The sequence below is a fragment of the Zea mays genome, chromosome 2, assembly GCF_902167145.1.
Source record: "Zea mays cultivar B73 chromosome 2, Zm-B73-REFERENCE-NAM-5.0, whole genome shotgun sequence".
Taxonomy (NCBI): Eukaryota; Viridiplantae; Streptophyta; class Magnoliopsida; order Poales; family Poaceae; genus Zea; species Zea mays.
In genome coordinates, this window is record NC_050097.1 from 7,376,774 (window position 1) to 7,394,115 (window position 17,342).

At 50.0% G+C, this 17,342-nt stretch overlaps 1 protein-coding gene and 1 long non-coding RNA gene across 6 annotated transcripts; one reads left to right on the plus strand and one right to left on the minus strand.

The window, feature by feature from the left end:
* Positions 1–1,361: 1,361 nt before the first annotated feature.
* On the plus strand, positions 1,362–5,264 carry LOC103645886 (putative G-type lectin S-receptor-like serine/threonine-protein kinase At1g61610). 4 transcript variants are annotated; one of them, XM_008670600.3, is made up of 7 exons: positions 1,362–2,985; positions 3,370–3,468; positions 3,549–3,730; positions 3,833–4,043; positions 4,143–4,380; positions 4,465–4,615; positions 4,701–5,260. In XM_008670600.3, exons 1-7 carry the CDS (start codon positions 1,698–1,700, stop codon positions 5,001–5,003), a joined length of 2,472 nt encoding a protein of 823 aa, XP_008668822.3. In that variant the 5' UTR covers positions 1,362–1,697; the 3' UTR covers positions 5,004–5,260. The 4 variants fall into 4 exon arrangements, with proteins under 4 accessions (XP_008668822.3, XP_035821043.1, XP_023157357.2 ...); XM_035965150.1 differs by having other exon boundaries at positions 4,685–5,258; XM_023301589.2 differs by having other exon boundaries at positions 1,654–2,985; positions 3,546–3,730; positions 4,701–5,264.
* Positions 1,489–6,131, minus strand: LOC100381516 (uncharacterized). Of its 2 annotated transcripts, NR_135487.1 has the most exons (3): positions 5,834–6,131; positions 5,642–5,736; positions 1,489–3,064 (listed from the first exon to the last, which is right to left on the minus strand). It is a non-coding gene; the product is annotated as an uncharacterized lncRNA (long non-coding RNA). The 2 variants fall into 2 exon arrangements; NR_135488.1 differs by lacking the exon at positions 5,642–5,736 and having other exon boundaries at positions 5,834–6,124.
* Positions 6,132–17,342: the final 11,211 nt, after the last annotated feature.

A 17,342-nucleotide genomic window follows, 5' to 3' on the forward strand; every position in this document is an offset into this window, starting at 1 on the left:
ACGTAGGTGGAGAGCTTAGAGATGATTGATTTGAAAGTGGAAATAAAGTAGGGTATGTGTCGATAGACCACAAGCGGTGAAGGAGGAATGTCGAGGCTTCGCTTAAGAGACTAGAGAAATCGAAGGACTAAATGTGATGGCTGGCATCTGGAGACATCAACAAGTGCAATAGTACATAGGGGAGTAGATCGTGTTGACCAGATCAAGACAACGGCTGACCGAGTCAAGTGGAGGCGCTGGAGGACTTGATAATCGAACGATCAATGACTGACAGTGATATACATCGAGAACATGGAGGGAGTGTATTGAATATGCTAATTATGAGGGGTTTTGCTGGTTTGAGATTTAAAACCATAGAGCAAACAATTTCTTGGGTCTAGACCTCAAAATCCAGCTGGTATTCTAGCGGTAGTGTGAGAAGGCACATGGCGTCATCACAAATCTTGCATAAAGTGAAGCAAAGTCATATAAAGCTCACGGCCATCGGACACATAGATCTTGAGTTGGACTATTTTGCCTCTGGTGAAGTGATTCAACTAAAATATCTAAGTGAGTATTGGAAGTGAGTACTAAATAATTAGAGAACCGTTCTTTATTTAATTTCTCACTAAAATTTTGGGTATTTAAGAAACCGACACCGGTTTTAGAGAGAATCCGCACGCATACATTTTTTAGATGATGGTTTGGATGAGATCATTCCTATACAAATAGGAATATTTGTAACAGGCACGACGAAACATTATGTCTGTAAAGTCACAGCTGCTACGTCAGGAGATGTGGCTCGGTAACGATGACATGAGGTGTGTCTCCTTCTTCGTGGACCGGATTGCTTGGGAGGCTGGGCGCTTTGCTGAGGCAGGGCAGAGAATCAAGTTTGGAAGTCCCGTTGGTGAAAAATCAGAGCTGCCTCGTGTGGGGTCTCTCAATGCTTGGCAACGGCGACGCACCACGGTCTTACTCCTATGCTAGTTTTTGGGTATAGACATTGTTGGTTTTCTCCTTTGGCCTTGTGTCGCCCGTTTTGAAGAGTCAGAGCTACTCGTTCTTTGTGTTGAGCTCGACAATGATAACCCTACATGGGCTTTATTTGTGGGGCTACCGTTGTCTAGGTTGTTTGTACACACTATAGTTTTTAGGCTCAATTTTCTTTAAAATTAGATCAATTTCTTCTCAATTGAGAAGCACACCTCTTGCTATTAGTCTGTTACCTTTAAAAAACACAGCGGCTGTGAGCAGCAGTTTTCCTTTGCACGCATGGGGTGCTGCCACGTAGCAAGAGTGTTTTGCTCATCATTGCTTTGGTCAAGATCCTTCCTCCTTGGCTATTTTGTGTCTTAATCCACCAAGTCATAATGTGGACTAATCTTGGTTCTTGGCTTGGTCAATTTTATTCTGAAATACAAACTTTGGCATCTTGTCTATCCCTGCATGCCACGTATCCTCCCTTTTCTCTTCTTCTAGTAATAAAAACCTTGGGTGCTCTACTGTATGAAACACCGGGCATTGTTCATAATGTATTGTTAAATATTTTAGACCATTACACGGCATTGACGTTTTGCATTTTCATCAAATTTGTCAGACTACACCCGGTGAACTTACGACTCCACCTTGTCCATGTGTACAATCTCTGATCTATATCTTGGTGCCATTTTCGTGGTCCCTGATCTATACTCGTCAGTGATGAGCATAACCATAGAATGGATATGACCAGCCTTACCATTTCCATCCTCCTGCTCCTCCTGATGATCCGTGTCTGCAAATCCGATGACCAGCTGGCAAGCGCAAGGCCACTTTCACCCGGCGACCTGCTCATCTCCAAAGGCGGCGTCTTTGCCCTCGGTTTCTTCTCCCCGTCCGGCTCCAACACCAGCACGAGCCTGTACGTTGCGATCTGGTTCCACGGCATCCCCGAGCGCAGCCGCACCGTCGTGTGGGTCGCCAACCGCGACAGCCCAGCCACCACATCGTCGTCCCCGACGCTCGCCATCAGCAACAGCTTTGACCTCGTGCTTTCGGACTCCCAGGGCCGCACTCTCTGGAGGACGCAGAACGCCGCCGCCGCGGCCGTCCACGACAGCGGCACTCCCCTGGCCGTGCTGCTCGACACGGGCAACCTGCAACTCCAGCTGCCCAACGGTACGGTCATATGGCAGAGCTTCGACCACCCGACTGACACCATTCTCCCAGGCATGCGGTTCCTGATGATCCACGGGGCTCGCCCCGCCGCGCGCCTGGTCTCTTGGAGAGGCCCCGCCGACCCGTCCACCGGAGCCTTCTCGTTCGGCCTCGACCCCGTCTCCAACCTCCAGCTGATGGTCTGGCACGGGGCCGAGCCGTACTGCCGCATCAGCGTGTGGAACGGCGTGTCGGTGTCAGGCGGCATGTACACCGGCTCACCTAGCTCCATCGTGTACCAGACCATCGTCAACACCGGCGACGAGTTCTACCTCACGTACACCGTCTCCGACGGCTCGCCGTACTTCCGTATCATGCTCGACCACACCGGCACGATGAAGCTCCTGAGCTGGGACACCAACTCGTCGTCCTGGACGCTCATCTCCGAGCGCCCCACCGGTGGCTACGGCCTCTATGGCTCCTGTGGCCCCAACGCCTACTGCGACTTCACCGGGGCTGCCCCGGCGTGCCAGTGCCTCGAGGGCTTCGAGCCCGTCGCCGCCGATCTCAACTCTTCAGAAGGATGCCGGAGAACGGAGCCTCTGCAGTGCAGCAAGGCAAGTCACTTCGTGGCCTTGCCCGGGATGAGAGTTCCTGACAAGTTCGTGCTCCTCCGGAACAGAAGCTTTGAGCAGTGCGCGGCTGAGTGCAGCAAGAACTGCTCCTGCACCGCCTATGCTTACGCCAACTTGAGCAGCAGCGGTGCCATGGAAGACCAGTCAAGGTGCTTGGTTTGGACCGGGGAGCTTGTCGACACCTGGAAAAGCATCAACTATGGCGAGAAGCTGTACCTCCGGCTTGCCAGCCCTGGTACGCACCGTTTCATCCTGTGCTGTTCAGATTTGTTGAGCAGAGGAACAGTTTCTCCAATGTTGGCACAGATATTCATCTAGCAATGAAACGGAAGACACCATAATGAGAAATGTACACTCAGAATTGAATTTTCATTGATTTGATTTAAAGAACACAAGCATTTTAAGTCTAATAAAACTGAATGACATTAGAGCATTTCTAGAAGATAACATTACAACTCCCCCAATGGCTCGTAGAGAGATTTTCCTACTTCGAATGGCTCTGTTTACTTCACTTATCACTAGAATGAAATGACATCTGAAATAAAAACAAACAACGACAGATATAGCTCTTCTAGTTAATTAATTACTCAGTACATTCTAACAAGTTTCACTTTGGCAGTTAAAACCAAGAGCAATATAGTAAAGATTGTAGTCCCGGTTGTAGCATGCCTGCTGCTACCCACATGCATAGCCCTTGTCTTCCTATGCAAATTCAAAGGTACAACATTAAGCGGCTTGTTTTCAACGTGTAATGTGATTGTGTATATGAAAAGAAAAGTATCAATGTCCCACCAGCAGGGAAATGGCAAAAGAAGGGAATTCAGAAGAAAGTGATGTTAGGATACTTGAGCACCTCCAATAGACTCGGAGACAAAAATGATGAATTTCCATTTGTTAGCTTCAATGACATTGTTGCCGCAACCGATAATTTCTCTGACTGCAATATGCTTGGAAGAGGAGGCTTTGGCAAAGTTTACAAGGTAATGACAGATTTAACATAATATGCATTAAAGAATTTCTAAAGCAGAAGAAAGAATTTTGGATTTCATCGTTTTCAACATCAGAAGGATGCAATCATGCAGGGAATATTGGAAGATGGCAAGGAAGTTGCTGTCAAAAGGCTTAGTCAAGGTTCTGGGCAAGGTATTGATGAATTCAGAAACGAGGTAGTCCTACTCGTCAAACTACAGCACAGGAATCTAGTCAGACTGCTTGGTTGCTGTATTCATGAAGAAGAGAAGTTACTGATCTACGAATACTTGCCTAACAAAAGCCTAGATGCCTTCCTCTTTGGTATGCAGACTCTAGATTACATATTGAAGTTCTTACATTGACAAAAAGGATATGGGTCATGACTAACAACAGTTTGGTTTTAAACTGTCTTCTTGGCAGATACTTCAAGAACACGTGTACTTGATTGGCCAACACGGTTCAACATAATTAAAGGCATAGCCAGGGGCATTCTATATCTCCACCAAGATTCAAGATTAACAATAATTCATAGAGATCTTAAAGCAAGTAACATCTTGTTAGACACAGAAATGAGTCCCAAAATATCAGATTTCGGTATGGCAAGAATCTTCGGGGGAAACCAGCAACTAGCAAACACTACACGTGTTGTTGGGACATAGTGAGTAATTCATGTACTGGTCAATGCTTGATAATGCAACTATTATACTTTAATTTAACTCAAACTGTTGAATTGTTTAAGCAGCGGTTATATGTCTCCTGAATATGTGACAAGTGGTGCCTTTTCTGTCAAGTCAGACACATATAGCTTTGGTGTTCTTCTCTTGGAGATTGTAAGTGGTTTGAAGATTATCTCAACTCAATTTATAATGGACTTCCCAAACCTTATAGCTTATGTAAGTAGCGTGGGATTCTCAAGTTTTCAATAAACATAAACAAAAAAATATTAATTTGATAGAAAAAAGATTTACATTTTTCCAGACATGGAAGTTATGGGAAGAGGGAAATGCAACGAAATTGGTGGACTCATTGGTTGCTGAAAGTTGTCCACTCCATGAAGCTTTTAGGTGTATTCATGTAGGACTTTTGTGTGTCCAAGACAATCCAAATGCAAGGCCACTCATGTCAACAGTTGTGTTTATGTTGGAGAATGAAACCACATTGCTTCCAGCACCAAAGGAGCCTGTATATTTTTCACCAAGGAATAATGAAACTGAAGAAACAAGAAGAAACATAGAAGGTTTTCTGAATATGTCGTGTATCACAACACTGGAAGGCCGCTAGATGTTCACACTTCTACCATGTACATGTTCAAGCCTTTTATTAACCATGTACTGTAGGGTAGGTGAATTTCAGCATAGCTGGTCGTAATATATACGAAATTACAGTCTTCAAAAGGGATATATGTGAACTTACTGTACTGAACACACTGAATTGAAGCTTGTGGCTTGGAAAAAAATGTAAATAATCTAGAGGTTTGAGAATTATATGGTCAAGTGTCATAACAAAGAATGCAATAAAATTTCACATGACATTGCTTTAATCTTCAGTTGCTCTAATGCCAAAAGGTGAAGGGTGCTTAATCTTTCAGTGCAGTACCTCATATGGATTATTCGTAGATTTTTTTCATAAGATGTTATATTTTTCTATAAAGCTAGTAAACTTGAGGGGTTCTTTTTCCATTAGGCCGGTGGTCATTGGAGACTAGGAAACAGCCAAAGTTAAATGAATAAACTGTAGCAAGTTCAGAGTTGTTTTCAGCATTGTGTAACATACCTCATATGTGGGGTTTTATTCAATTTTTTCGAAACATGCTATTTGCATAAGATGAGCAAATAATAAGTACACAGCTGATTGCAGCTGGTAACCGGCAAATAGTTTTCTTGGCCAGGTTTACCATGCCAGAAATTTAGATGATTTACCTCCAACACTAGCTGCAAGTGAAATTTAGGTTATTCAGCAAATCGCCACTGACAGGCAGAGCTCACACATTCTGCAAAAGCTTCGGATCACTCCTCTGAATATGTAGCACGCCAGGTACAGATTCATCAACGTATGGACACCACGGCACTAGAATTAGAAGCGAGAGCGAGTCAGCGAGACACCCGGGGTACCTGGCGAAGACGGCGGCCATGGGACACGGGTGCCGAACTGTGGCGGCGCGAGGCGTCAAGGGTCCGTCTAGCGATACTACGGAAGAAGGGCGGTGGCGGCGTGGTTACGGTTCCTCCGCCTCAGCTGTCAGCCTCCGCAGTTCCGCACCGCTGAACTTCTGAAGTCTTTGAACGACACCGATTAGGTGGGCCAGGAAGGACCTCTTCCTTTCGAGCGGCCCAGTCCATCGGCGCTCCCACGCCACGATGCCCATGCCGCCATGCTCAGGAACTTCTCATAGCCGAATCTTGGCTCGAGCGAACCGTTTCGGCTGTGGCGCGTAAGCGGGGGGTTTTCGCTGCTTTATTATAAGGTTCGCTCCATTAAAAACCTCACATCTTTCGTGAGAAAAAGAGTACAGTTCAGTGTTTTGAATATTATATGGGTATTTGATGACACTCACGACCGAAATCACTTTTACACATATGTCGGGGAGGAAATCTCACAGGCCGGATGGCGGATTGCACCCGCCCTAAATCCTAAAGAGAGGAGGGGCCTAAGCGTTTTGCTTGATACGAGACTGGTGGATCAACACACGAGAGTACGCGAGGGTTTAGAGTGGTTCGAACCGCCGGAGCGTAATACCCTACTCTACTGTGTGATGTATTGCTTGGGAGCTTGTATGAACTTGAGAGGGTCTGCCTAGAGTTGGGTCTAGCGTCGCGTGCCTCCCCTTTTAAAGCTGAAGGGGGGCATGCACAAAGGGACCGGGCCCCGACATGTGGACCCAGGGACAAAATGTATATATAATACTTGAAGCTTCTAATGTTTGCTGCCAGGGCAATCTTCCTACGCCCTGACGCTGGAGATCTGCGTGTCCTTGGCGTGCTAGGGAAGCTTTCTTGCAGAAGGGACAACGAGCACAGTCCGCCGCATGGCACAGGCGCGCTGTTTGATGATAGATTGGACAGGCGCGCCATCTGACACCGTCTTCCAGCGGAGAGGACTGGACGCATTAAATGCCGAGGGGGCACATCTTTCGTTGGCTTGGCGCAGGCGTCGCGTCCCTACTGCAATAAATGCAGTGGCTGCGCGACTCCAGTGACCCGACGTCAGATTCCTTCAGTTGGCTCACGTCATGGGCCACTAGCCATGTGGTAGTAGCGGGTTTCCGCCTTGGCGGGGGGGGGGGGGGGGGGGGGGGCAGGGTCCGGGTATTTCCTGCCCCTAGGGTCTGGGACCCGGTGGTGAACCGTCCGAACCACATTTGGAAGGGTCCGGGATCTATCCCGGAGGTCCGCTCGCTAGACACAGGGTCCGGTGCCTTCCATGCAGCAGGTCCAGGCCTGCTGCGTACATCCAGAGCACCTCGACCCCCAAGGCGGTTGATGTTGCGCGACGGTGGGCCGTTTACTGCGCCAACCAGGGACTTGGCACAATGCCTTTTCCTTGTAACAGGGGGTACCCCTATTTCAAGGTACCGACAGTGGCCCCCGGGCCCACCTCAGGGGAGGATGCGAGCCTACAGGTGGGGTCGTAACCCTCTTCATGTGTAAGCTCTGCATGACCGGGAACCAGGGCATCTTTTTAGTGCATGCCGTACTAACTTAGTGCGCACACGCTGTCAGTTTGCTACTGGTCACCCCAACCGTCGCGCCCGTCTTTGCGGTAAACTAGCGCGTGGCCCCCCACGCATGGCGGTTCGGTTGTGCCCCGCGCGCGTGGGGCGCCCTGTTGGCCCCGCCCATGTCGAGAATACTTTCCAGCAGTGGCCCCCAAGGCGGCGTGGGAGCGCGCGGCGGTTTGTTCTTCCTGCGCATGGAGACTAGCGCCCCAGCCATGCGACTTGCGGGCCTGGGTTCCTCTGTCAGCGACTGAGTTGCTCGGGCGCTAGGTACGCGCCGGGCGGGTTTTTCCGGAGCATGCGAGGAGCCATCTCTTGAAGGAGGGTCTCCCGTGCGCGGTGGTTTTGCCTTCGCATTCTTTCCTAACTGCTCCGCCCTTTTGCCTATGAGCTTTCCACGCTTTTCCATGTTCGTGCTCCTCAGTTTTCGGCCGCCGCAGCTGCCATGGCCTCGCTGGTTCGCCCTGATCACTACCAGACTGAGGAGGCGCTCGACTCGGTGCGCCGTATGCTCGGATGGGGCTCGCCTGCGCTCGCCGGGAGGATCCGGGCCGGCACTATTCCCCTCGGCAATCTTGCCGCCGGGGAGTTTGTGCTCTTCGTCTCCTATCTCTTCTGCGGATTGGCGCTGCCGATTTCGTCGTTCCTTCTGTTGATGTTGGAGGAGTTCGGGCTCCAACTTCAGCATCTCACGCCCCACTCCATTCTCCAGGTGGCCATCTTTGTTCATTTTTGTGAGATGTTCGTGGGAGTGGCAGCTTGTACTTCCCTCTTTCGCCAGTTTTTTGTGCTGGTGAGGTCTGGGAAGGGCAAAGACCACGTTGGGGCCTACTACTTCCAGACAAGGTCAGATTCGACAGTGACCTACATCGCCTCTCTTGGCGGCACGAGGTGGGAGAACTGGCGGCACGACTGGGTGATTGCCCGCACTGAGGTCAGCGACCGTCTTGCCCTTCCGAGTGACGGGCCCAGTCTCAACCGGAAGCAGTGGAGGGAAAAACCACGCTTGGTGCCAGAGTTCGTGCCCATCCTGGATAGGATCAAGGAACTGGCGGTTGGCGACCTAACCTCAATGCACGTACTCGGCGATTTCCTGAGGCACCGAGTCATGCCACTGCAGGGAAGGTCGTGTCTGTGCTGTTGGTTCATCGGCTCCAGTGACATTGGCAGGATCCTGCGTGGGCCTGGGACTGATTTGACCTGAGAGGAGTTGGAAATTTTCATGAGGGGGATTACAGGTGAGGCTTTCATCCCGAATCCTTAATGCCTCCCCAGGGCATTTTGCCGCTCTGTGACGACCCAGGGTTGCGGTCAGCGGTGCTGGCCCGGCTGCCGACCCTTGATGAGAGTGGTGTGGCGGTTTGCCAGACCGGCGTCCGGGACCCCCATCAGGGGATCCATATTCCTGGTACACCAGTTCGAGGCCCCTAGCCTGCTGATGTCGCCCCCAGGGTCCCTCCTGTGGGGCCCAGCTTCTTGGGCAAAGGCAAGGAGCCTGCATGCAGCTCCTCTACCCCGGACGTCGCCGAGAGGCCAGGGGAAGAGGGGCGACCTCGACTGCGTCACGCCGATGGGTCCTTTGTTTTGGACCCACCCCTTGATTCGGCCGCCAGGAGGTCGGGGGAAGAAAGACGACATCGACTGCGTCGCGCCGATGGGTCTTTTGTCTCGGACCCATCCCTTGATTCGGGCTCCTCCCAGAAGCGCCAGAAAATGGTTGGTGGGGCTAAGGAGACCGAACCTCAGGCCCAGGACGGGCAGAGGGGCGTGAGCCCTCCAACGCTACCTCCTTCGGATTTGACTCCACCACCACCACCGCCCATGGCGGACCAATCGTCATCACCGCAGGGGCAGCGACAGCAACGACAATGGGTGCCCCGCTTCCAAGGCCATTGGGAAGTTCATGGCCCCAAGTAAGCTTAAGCTCTTCCTAATGCCATATTTCGAGCATAGTTTTTAGCTGACGGGTCATGGACCGTCGTTTGCCTGTTAGGGCCCCACCTTCTTCAACTTCCACGGGCGCTCGTACCCCTTCGGTCGTCGTGCCCGCCGGTGGGTCTGGTTCCTAGCAACGTACACCCGCCGAGGACGTTGCCAGCGATCTATCAGCGGCTACCGCATCTTCAGCATCAGCGTCGGTGCCAAATCCTCCATTGGTAGTGGCCGAAGAGGTTCCCATTATACTTGCCTCCACCGCGCTGGGTGGCGCTGGTGCTGGGGTGGCGCCGTCGAACCCCTAGGATCCACCTGTCACCGTCGAGGCGGCACCTTCGGGTCCCCGAGTTCCAGCTGAGGGTCCAGAGGTAACGCTGTTGCCAACAACCGCTGAGGGCCTAGCGGCGGGGATACCGTCGGATGCACCATCGGCGGTGGGCGTGGGAGGCGCGCCCAACTCTGTTCCACTACCAACTTCGGGGTCTCCGGAGGTTATCCTTGGGCGACCGCTCCGGTCTAGCATCGAATCTGAAGCAACGCTGACTCCCCTCCCTCGGGTGCTGTCCCGCGCTCACCAGGCTCTCCGGGAAACCGAGGTGGCTATCCGGCGGGAGTGGGAGGCGCTCAAGACCGAGCACCAGCGCCTTGGCGACTGGTGCACCCAACTGGAGGAGCGCACTAAGGCGGTGTCCTGCCATTTTGCCTCAGAACAGGCCGAGTTTGAGCAGGAGCGTGAGGACTTCAAGGAGGACATCCGGAAGGTGTCTGACCGAGAGGACGAGGTGATCCAGAAGGAGAAAAGCCTGGCAAGGAAGGAGGTACGCTTAGACCAAAGGGAGGAGACCGTCAGAGCGCTCCAAGCTAAGCTGGAAGCTTATAATACGGTGCTGGAGAAACAGCGGGTCAAGCAGGCTGCGGCTAAGGTGAAGCTGCAGAAGCTGCAACAAGAGCTCGCCGACAGGGCCAGCGACATTGCTCGTGCCGAGGGAAGCCTCAAGGCGGGGGAAGCTTCCCTTGCGAAATGGGTAGCTGGTCTTACCCGGCAGGAGGAGGACCTCGCCTTCAGGGAGGAGATGTGGGCAAGGCAGAACAAGCTGCTGGATGAGCTTGAGCTCGAGGCCGAGGAGAGGAGGAAGCATTTGGAGGAGAAAGTGTGGGCTCTGGAGGAGCAGGTCTGCCAGTTTCGGGCAGCGCAAGTTGCTCAGGCGACGCAGACAGCCTCAGGCCCCCAGGCAGTGGAGGGGATGCGGAAGATACTCGACGACCTGCGGGCTGAGCAACACGCCGGGGCCCAGCGCATCGCTGCCTGGGCCGGCGAGGCAAGCACGTCGCTAGTGCCATTGGGGGTGAGCCCCATCCCGACACTGGTGCGGCCGGCGTCTATCTCCGACGCGCTCCTGGTACTGGATTCTGGTGCTGACCGCCTTCGACATCTAGATCAGATTCTTGGCACCCGCTTGGAGGCCGAGGGCAGCAGACTTTGCCGGTCGGCAATAGAATACGTCTTGACATGCTTCCGGAGCCATGATCCGGCTATCTCCTTGGGGCCAGTCATCGCAGGTCCGGTGGCCAACGCTGAAGATGCTGCTCGTGAGGGCGTGCAGGACATGGTGGACGTGGTGGCCGAGCGCTTTCAGCGGGATCCTACTGGCGATGAGTAGCTAGGCCTACGTGGAGAAAACGAGGGTTCCGCTGGGGAGCGGGTTGTAATATACCATTGATTTCGCAAGATACTCTTCAGGTACTACTTACTGGGCAATATTACAACTTATTTGCACACCACTTTTCCTTTGCTGCATGCACCGTTACCAACTTCTTCCTTGGTACTTGGCCCCCCTGGGATATGGCCTCGACGCGTCGGGGCTAGATACCAGGATTCGTAATTGGCAACTGATGTCATGACCCACAAGGGGAGCTCCCAACTTGGACTTGACCTGCACATAGTCTTGGCAAGGTATCTTTAGCAGTGCGCCCATGAAAGTCGCCTAGAGGGGGGTGAATAGGGTGAATCTGAAATTTAACAACTTAATCACAACTACAAGTCGGGTTAGCGTTAGAAATAGAAACGAGTCCGAGAGAGAGGGCGCAAAACAAATCGCAAGCGAATGAAGAGTATGACACGCGGATTTGTTTTACCGAGGTTCGGTTCTCGCAAACCTACTCCCCGTTGAGGAGGCCACAAAGGCCGGGTCTTTTTCAACCCTTTCCCTCTCTCAAACGGTCCCTCGGACCGAGTGAGCTTCTCTTCTCAAATCAAAACCGGGAACAAAACTTCCCCGCAAGGACCACCACACAATTGGTGTCTCTTGCCTCGGTTACAATTGAGTTTTGATCACAAGAACAAATGAGAAAGAAAAGAAGCAATCCAAGCGCAAGAGCTTAAAAGAACACGACAAATCTCTCTCGCTAATCACTAAAGCCTTGTGTGGAATTGGAGAGGATTTGATCACTTGGGTGTGTCTAGAATTGAATGCCTAGCTCTTGTAAGTGGTTGAGAAGTGGAAAACTTGGATGACTTGAATGTGGAGTGGTTGGGGGTATTTATAGCCCCAACCACCAAACTAGCCGTTTGGTGGAGGCTGTCTGTCGTATGGTGCACCGGACAGTCCGGTGCACAGGACATGTCCGGTGCGACAGCCACGTCACCAGGCCGTTAGGGTTCCGACCGTTGGAGCTCTGACTGCTGGGCCCGCCTTGATGTCCTGTGGCGCACCGGACATGAACTGTAGAGTGTCCGGTGCGCCAGCATGGGCGTGCCTGACTTCTGCGCGCGCTGGCGCGCATTCAATGCGCTGCAGGTAGCCGTTGGCGCCGAAGTAGCTGTTGCTTCGTTGTCACACCAGACAGTCCGGTGTGCACCGAACATGTCCGGTGAATTATAGCGGACTAGCCGTTGCGAATTCCCGAAGCTGGCGAGTTTAGAGTCGCTTCATTCCTGGAGCACCGGACACTGTCCGGTGTACACCGGACAGTCCGGTGAATTATAGTGCGGCGGCTCTGAGAATTCCCGAAGGTGCGAAGTTCAGCTTGGAGTCTCCTGGTGCACCGGACACTGTCCGGTGGCGCACCGGACAGTCCGGTGCGCCCGACCAGGGTGCCTTCGGTTGTCCCTTTGCTCCTTTGTTTGAACCCTTTCTCTTGATCTTTTTATTGGCTTATTGTGAACCTTTGGTACCTGTAGATCTTATAGACTTGGGCAAACTAGTTAGTCCAATTATTTGTGTTGGGCAATTCAACCACCAAAATTAGTTTAGGAAATAGGTGTAAGCCTAATTCCCTTTCAATCTCCCCCTTTTTGGTGATTGATGCCAACACAAACCAAAGCAAGTATAGAAGTGCATAATTGAACTAGTTTGCAAAATGTAAGTGCAAAGGTTACTTAGAATTTGAGCCAATAAATATTTCTTACTAGATATGCATGGATTGTTTCTTTATTTTTAACATTTTGGACCATGCTTGCACCACATGTTTTGTTTTTGCAAATTCTTTTTGTAAATCCTTTTCAAAATCCTTTTGCAATATAGTCAAAGGTAAATGAGTAAGATTTTGCGAAGCATTTTCATGTTTTGGAATTTTCTCCCCTTGTTTCAAATGCTTTTCTTTTGACTAAACAAAACTCCCCCTCAATAAATTCTCCTCTTAGTGTTCAAGAGGGTTTTAAGATATCAATTTTGAAAGGTGCTACTTTCTCCCCCTTTAGAACACAAAGAGATACCAATTTGAAATTTATCAATTGAAAATCATTAATTTTTAAAATTAGGGTGGGGGTGGTGGTGCGGTCCTTTTGCTTTGGGCTCATACTTTCTCCCCCTTTGGCATGAATCGCCAAAAACGGATACTTTGAGTGAGATATAAGCCCTTCACTAACTACTTTCTCCCCTTTGGCAAATAAAACATATGAGTGAAGATTATACCAAAGACGGAGAATTGCTCGGAGCGACGACGAAGGATGAGTAATAGAGTGGAGTGGAAGCCTAACACATTAGTCATAGCATATATAAAAGAGACATGATCAAGGGTATACTTATGAGCGATGTGTGCAAATTAGCAAAAGAAATTCCTAGAATCAAGAATATTGAGCTCATGCCTAAGTTTGGTAAAAGTTTGTTCGTCTAGTGGCTTGGTAAAGATATCGGCTAATTGATCTTTAGTGTTAATGTATGAAATCTCGATATCCCCCTTTTGTTGGTGATCCTTAAGAAAATGATACCAAATGGCTATGTGTTTAGTGCGGCTATGCTCAACGGGATTATCCGCCATGCGGATTGCACTCTCATTATCACATAGAAGAGGAACTTTGGTCAATTTGTAACCGTAGTCCCGCAGGGTTTGCCTCATCCAAAGCAATTGCGCGCAACAATGGCCTGCTGCAATATACTCGGCTTCGGCGGTAGAAAGAGCAACCGAATTTTGCTTCTTTGAAGCCCAAGACACCAAGGATCTTCCCAAGAACTGGTAAGTCCCCGATGTGCTCTTTCTATTAATCTTACACCACGGCCAATCGACATCCGAATAACCAATCAAATCAAATGTGGATCCCCGAGGGTACCAATGCCCAAACTTAGGAGAATAAGCTAAATATCTCAAGATTCGTTTTACGGCCGTAAGGTGGGATTCCTTAGGGTCGGATTGGAATCTTGCACACATGCAAACGGAAAGCATAATGTCCGGTCGAGATGCACATAAATAGAGTAATGAACCAATCATCGACCGGTATACCTTTTGATCGACGGATTTACCTCCCGTGTCGAGGTCGAGATGCCCATTGGTTCCCATGGGTGTCTTGATGGGCTTAGCATCCTTCATTCCAAACTTGGTTAGAATGTCTTGAGTATACTTCGTTTGGCTAATGAAGGTGCCTTCTTGGAGTTGCTTGACTTGGAATCCTAGAAAATACTTCAACTCCCCCATCATTGACATCTCGAATTTTTGTGTCATGATCCTACTAAATTCTTCACATGTAGATTCATTAGTAGACCCAAATATGACATCTGAGAGCACCTAGAGGGGGGGTGAATAGGTGATCCTGTAACACTTCAAAAACTTAAGCCACAAAACTTGGTTAATTGTTAGCACAATAATTGCCAAGTGGCTAAAGAGGAATCCTCAACAAGACACAATAACCAACAAGGATCAATCACAGAGATGACACGGTGGTTATCCCGTGGTTCGGCCAAGACCAACGCTTGCCTACTCCACGTTGTGGCGTCCCAACGGACGAGGGTTGCAATCAACCCCTCTCAAGCGGTCCAAAGACCCACTTGAATACCACGGTGTTTTGTTTGCTTTACTCAATCCCGTTTGCGAGGAATCTCCACAAATTTGGAGCCTCTCGCCCTTACACTTGAAATTCACAAAGAACACGGAGCAAGGGAGGGATTAGCAACGCACTCAAGACAAGAAATCACAGCGACACCACGCACACAAGTCGCAACGAGAGCTCACAACACAACTCAATGAGTTCACCACTCAACTAGAGCTCTAATTGCTATTGCAAAGATCAAAGGCGCGGAATCGATGTCTTGGTGCTTAGGAATGCTTAGGAGATGCTTGATGTACTCCTCCATGCGCCTAGGGGTCCCTTTTATAGCCCCAAGGCAGCTAGGAGCCGTTGAGAGCAATCTTGGAAGGCTGATCTTGCCTTCTGTCGACTGGCGCACCGGACAGTCCGGTGCCCGATTTCTTTCCATAAACAGCGCAGTCGACCGTTGGCAGCCTGGGAGCCGTTGGTGCACTTGACATGTCTGGTGCACACCGGACAGTCCGGTGCCATCTTCTAGCCGTTGGCTCGGCCACGTGTCCCGCGCAGATTGCGCGGCCGACCGTTGGCTCACCGGACAGTCCGGTGAATTTTAGCCGTACGCCGTTGATGGTTTCCCGAGAGCGACGAGTTCGCCTGTGAGCTGCCCACCGGACAGTCCGGTGCACACCGGACAGTCCGGTGAATTTTAGTCGTACACCGCCATCGAAGTCCCGAGAGCAGCCACTTTGCCCAAGCCAGCCTGGCGCACCGGACACTGTCTGGTGCACCACCGGACAGTCCGGTGCACCCAGACTGTGCAGACTTTGGCTGCTCGAGCCATCTCTTCTCCAACTCGATTTTTTCTGTTTCCAGCACTTAGACACAATACATTAGTCCATAAAACAATGTACTAAGTCTGAGAAACATACCTTTGTCCTTGATTTGTACTTTGTCCACCATTTTACAATTAGGCACCTGTGTTGGGCACTAAATCACCAAAATACTTAGAAATGGCCCAAGGGCACATTTCCCTTTCAACATCATCAACATAAATTTGGCATACAAACAAATCATTGTCAAGAGTTTTAGTGAATAAAGTAGGATCGGCCTTGCCGACTTTGAAGCCATTAGCAATAAGGAAATCTCTAAGGCATTCATACCATGCTCTTGGAGCTTGCTTGAGCCTGTAAAGCGCCTTAGAGAGCCTATAAACATGGTTAGGATACTCACTGTCTTCAAAGCCGGGAGGTTGCTCAACATAGACCTCTTCCTTGATTGGTCCATTGAGAAAGGCACTCTTCACGTCCATTTGGTAAAGCTTGAAGCCATGGTAAGTAGCATAGGCTAATAATATGCGAATTGACTCAAGCCTAGCTACGGGTGCTTAGGTTTCACCAAAATCCAAACCTTCGACTTGTGAATACCCCTTGGCCACGAGTCGAGCTTTGTTCCTTGTCACCACACCATGCTCGTCTTGTTTGTTGCGGAAGACCCACTTGGTTCCTACAACATTTTGGTTAGGACGTGGCACTAAATGCCATACCTCGTTCCTCGTGAAGTTGTTGAGCTCCTCTTGCATCGCCATCACCCAATCCGAATCTTGTAGTGCTTCCTCTACCCTGTGTGGCTCAATAGAGGAAACAAAAGAGTAATGCTCACAAAAATGCGCAACACGAGATCTAGTGGTTAACCCCTTATGGATGTCACCGAGGATGGTGTCGACGGGGTGATCTCGTTGGATTGCTTGGTGGACTCTTGGGTGAGGCGGCCTTGGTTCTTCATCCTCCTTGTCTTGATCATTGGCATCTCCCCCTTGATCATTGCCATCATCTTGAGATGGCTCATCTCCTTGATCTTCTCCTTCATCAACTTGAGCCTCATCCTCATTTTGAGTTGGTGGGGATGCTTGCGTGGAGGAGGATGGTTGATCTTGTGCATTTGGAGGCTCTTCGGATTCCTTAGGACACACATCCCCAATGGACATGTTCCTTAGCGCGATGCATGGAGCCTCTTCTTCACCTATCTCATCAAGATCAACTTGCTCTACTTGAGAGCCGTTAGTCTCATCAAACACAACGTCACAAGAAACTTCAACTAGTACTGAGGACTTGTTAAAGACTCTATATGCCCTTGTGTTTGAATCATATCCTAGTAAAAAGCCTTCTACAGTCTTAGGAGCAAATTTAGATTTTCTACCTCTTTTAACAAGAATAAAGCATTTGCTACCAAAGACTCTAAAATATGAAATATTGGGCTTTTTATCGGTTAGGAGTTCATATGATGTCTTCTTGAGGATTCAGTGTAGATATAACCAGTTGATGGCGTAGCAAGCGGTGTTGACCGCCTCGGCCCAAAACCGATCCGGTGTCTTGTACTCATCAAGCATGGTTCTTGCCATGTCCAATAGAGTTCGTTTTTTCCTCTCCACTACACCATTTTGTTGTGGTGTGTAGGGAGAAGAGAACTCATGCTTGATGCCCTCCTCTTCAAGGAAGCCTTCTATTTGTGAGTTCTTGAACTCCGTCCCGTTGTCGCTTCTGATTTTCTTGATCCTCAAGCCGAACTCATTTTGAGCCCGTCTCAAGAATCCCTTTAAAGTCTCTTAGGTTTGTGATTTTTCCTGCAAAAAGAATACCCAAGTGAAGCGAGAATAATCATCCACAATAACTAGACAGTACTTACTCCCGCCGATGCTCATGTAAGCGATCGGGCCGAATAAATCCATGTG